Source organism: Trifolium pratense, linkage group LG4 (assembly GCF_020283565.1).
Source record: "Trifolium pratense cultivar HEN17-A07 linkage group LG4, ARS_RC_1.1, whole genome shotgun sequence".
In the NCBI taxonomy this organism is placed as follows: Eukaryota; Viridiplantae; Streptophyta; class Magnoliopsida; order Fabales; family Fabaceae; genus Trifolium; species Trifolium pratense.
The window spans coordinates 46,543,799-46,546,507 of record NC_060062.1 but is presented as its reverse complement, the minus strand read 5'-3'; the positions used below and the strand labels follow the sequence as shown (position 1 = coordinate 46,546,507).

Sequence of the window (2,709 nt, the reverse complement as noted above, 5' to 3'; positions counted from 1 at the left end):
GCACCACTTAATTGTTTTTTTCTCTCATTGAATTTTTTTTAAAAAGCTTCTAACTTCATTGGGTCTGTCTGAGATAAAAATCATGCTACTTCTCAAAACCTAATAATACTAGCTAATTAGACTGGGAAGAGGCTGAAAAGCATGATTTACTTAACATTGAAGAGAATAAGCGACACACGATAACTATAAATAGAATTACAAAATGATACTGCTGGATGCCAACAAAGAAACACAAATGCTAAGTTTACAATGTTCTTTGCATCTTCTGTTTGTACAACTTCTAGTCTAGCACTACAATAACTTCAGTTTTCATAATGACTTTTTGGTTTGATTTTGATCAATGAGAAATTGATCAAGTTCTGGTGACAAGGGTGGGCATTAGAAAAGTCTAATTTCAGCTTAAATTTATGAAAACATGGTGACAATGAAAATGGATTTCACAACAATCCACTGCAATTTCCAAGCAAAACAGAAAATTAAAATGTGGCATCATTATTCAAAACAACAAATTGAATAGGAAATAGTAAACCAAGTTAATGAATAGCAATGCTTTTCACTGATGAAGCAAGAGCTCAACAAACATTTTGTGAAAAAAAATGTATAATTATTCTTACAATAATGAATCATCATGAAAAGCTGCTACTAGAGATAGTATCAATGTTTGTCCACCTTCTGAAAGCACAAGGCACAAAATTTCTACCAGCAAAAAATCCAAACTTGGTCCTGAACAATCGGTTGTTGTTGTTGTTGTTATTGCTGGTTGAAGGAGAATCACCAATAAGGGTTACTTCATTGTCATTTGGTGGAAAAGCCATTGTAGTTTCCTGAACTCCAACATCACTACCACTTCCATCCAACGCTTCAACTTGATTGTGATCAAAATTAACGGCCAAAGAACTTCTCCTCACGCGCAACCACTCCCCAACTTCACCTGTAACTTTCACACACTTCCTCACCTTGAGCTTAACCAAATTAGGACACCCAGAAGCAAAAGCCGCAATCCCAACATTCGACACAGGACAACCCTTGATACATAATTTCCTAAGTGCCACACACTTAGAAGCAAAGCACTCAATATCAACATCACAAACCGTTACAATCCCACAAAGCGCGAACCTTTCTAAACCCTGACAATATGAAGCGATTGCTCCTAAACTCAATGATGTAGGAAACATAGCAATCAACACAAGCTCTTGTAAATTAGGACAATTTCTTGCAACAGAAATCAAACTATCATCACCAATTCTATTAGTTCTCCACCCATTAATGTGAAGCTTTTTCAACATCTTACAATGCTCAGCAACAGCAATAAGACCAACATCTGAACACTCAGGTGTTTTCACAAGATGCAAAGTTTCTAATTTCAAACACTTTGATACACCAACAAGACCAACATCACTAACTTGAATCTTCTCAAGATGAATCTCAATCAACCCTGAACTCAACTTCCCCACGCTCGTAAGCGTCGTGTCCCAATCGCCTATACACCGAATCAATTTCAATGTTTGAAGCTTTCTAGAACCAATTATTAACGGCGCAAACGAGCTACCATTAACAAGTTCCTTCAAACAAATCGATTTCAACGATGAACCACCACCACCACCACATAACAATTCACCACCGTCATTGTTAACTCCACGAAGCCTCTTAACAGAAAGCTCCTCAATAACATTACTATTATCTACAACAGCGTGAATTCCCTTAACACCAAACAAACACGAAACAACCAAAAGCTTCTTCAGATTCTTACAATTTCTCGCAAGACCTAACATTCCGATCTCAGTTATTTCCCTACAACCACGAAGCTTAAGACGCGTGAGATTCTTACAACGAAGCGAGATCAAAATCAAAGCATCATCGTTTATACTTATTGATTTGCGATTACAACGAAGCGCAAGCTTTGTAACAGAATCGAAACGAGTAAACAGAGAAGGAACAACATCGAGCAATTTCGCCTCCGCGTTTAGGGAAAGCCGTTGCCGGCTTTCACCTTCAACGCGTAACCACCGTCGGCATACAAGGGAGCAGTTTTTCCGATCAACGGCGTCAACGAAGTGAAGAATACTGGCTAAACATTCGTCAGGGATTTCATCAATATAGTTACGGCGATAACCGAAGTTATCAGAAGAAGAATCATTGTCGTTACCGTCACCGTACCCGTCAACGTAACCGTAACAGAATCGGTTAGTTTTAGAAATATTTAGGTCAGGAGATGGAACATATGTGGACAGTGATTGTCCCATTGAATTGAAGAAAATAATAAATAGTAATAATAATATGATGAAGAAAAAAATAGAAAGATAATTTGAAATGAAAAAGTGAGGAATGAATGAAATAAAGAGATGGAGAAGAAGATGAAGATGCATTGGGTTTGAACGTTTCACCCGTCAAAGGGTGAAGCGCGTGTCGCCTCAGCAAGACAGCAACTACCCAGGATGGGTTTATTATTACCGACTTCCATGTAGATTCATGCATCATTTATATTTTACTAACAGAATTATCGACAAAAAAGAAAATTTATTAACAGAATTATCGACAAAAAAGTTAAATTATTAACAGAATTTTGTTTATTTTTTACAATAATTACTAACAGCTCACAAAAAGTTGGAAATGCTGTATTATTGAAGTGATTAGATGTTTTGGATTTTCCTTGTGTAAAATTACTTTTTGTTTTGTTTTTTTCTACAAAATGTGTGAATATTAGTTGAA

General features: G+C 36.5%; 1 protein-coding gene across 1 annotated transcript; it reads right to left on the bottom strand.

Annotated features, from left to right (window-relative positions):
- Positions 1 to 329: 329 nt before the first annotated feature.
- LOC123919803 (F-box protein SKIP2) lies at positions 330 to 2,453 on the bottom strand. Its single transcript, XM_045971806.1, has one exon. The coding sequence runs from the start codon at positions 2,364 to 2,366 to the stop codon at positions 627 to 629; it is 1,740 nt and encodes a 579-aa protein (XP_045827762.1). The 5' UTR covers positions 2,367 to 2,453; the 3' UTR covers positions 330 to 626.
- Between the last annotated feature and the right edge of the window lie 256 nt (positions 2,454 to 2,709).

Coding starts and splice junctions, on each gene's coding strand:
- LOC123919803 (XM_045971806.1), bottom strand. CDS start 2,366: ATGCATCTTCATCTTCTTCTCCATCTCTTTATTTCATTCATTCCTCAC.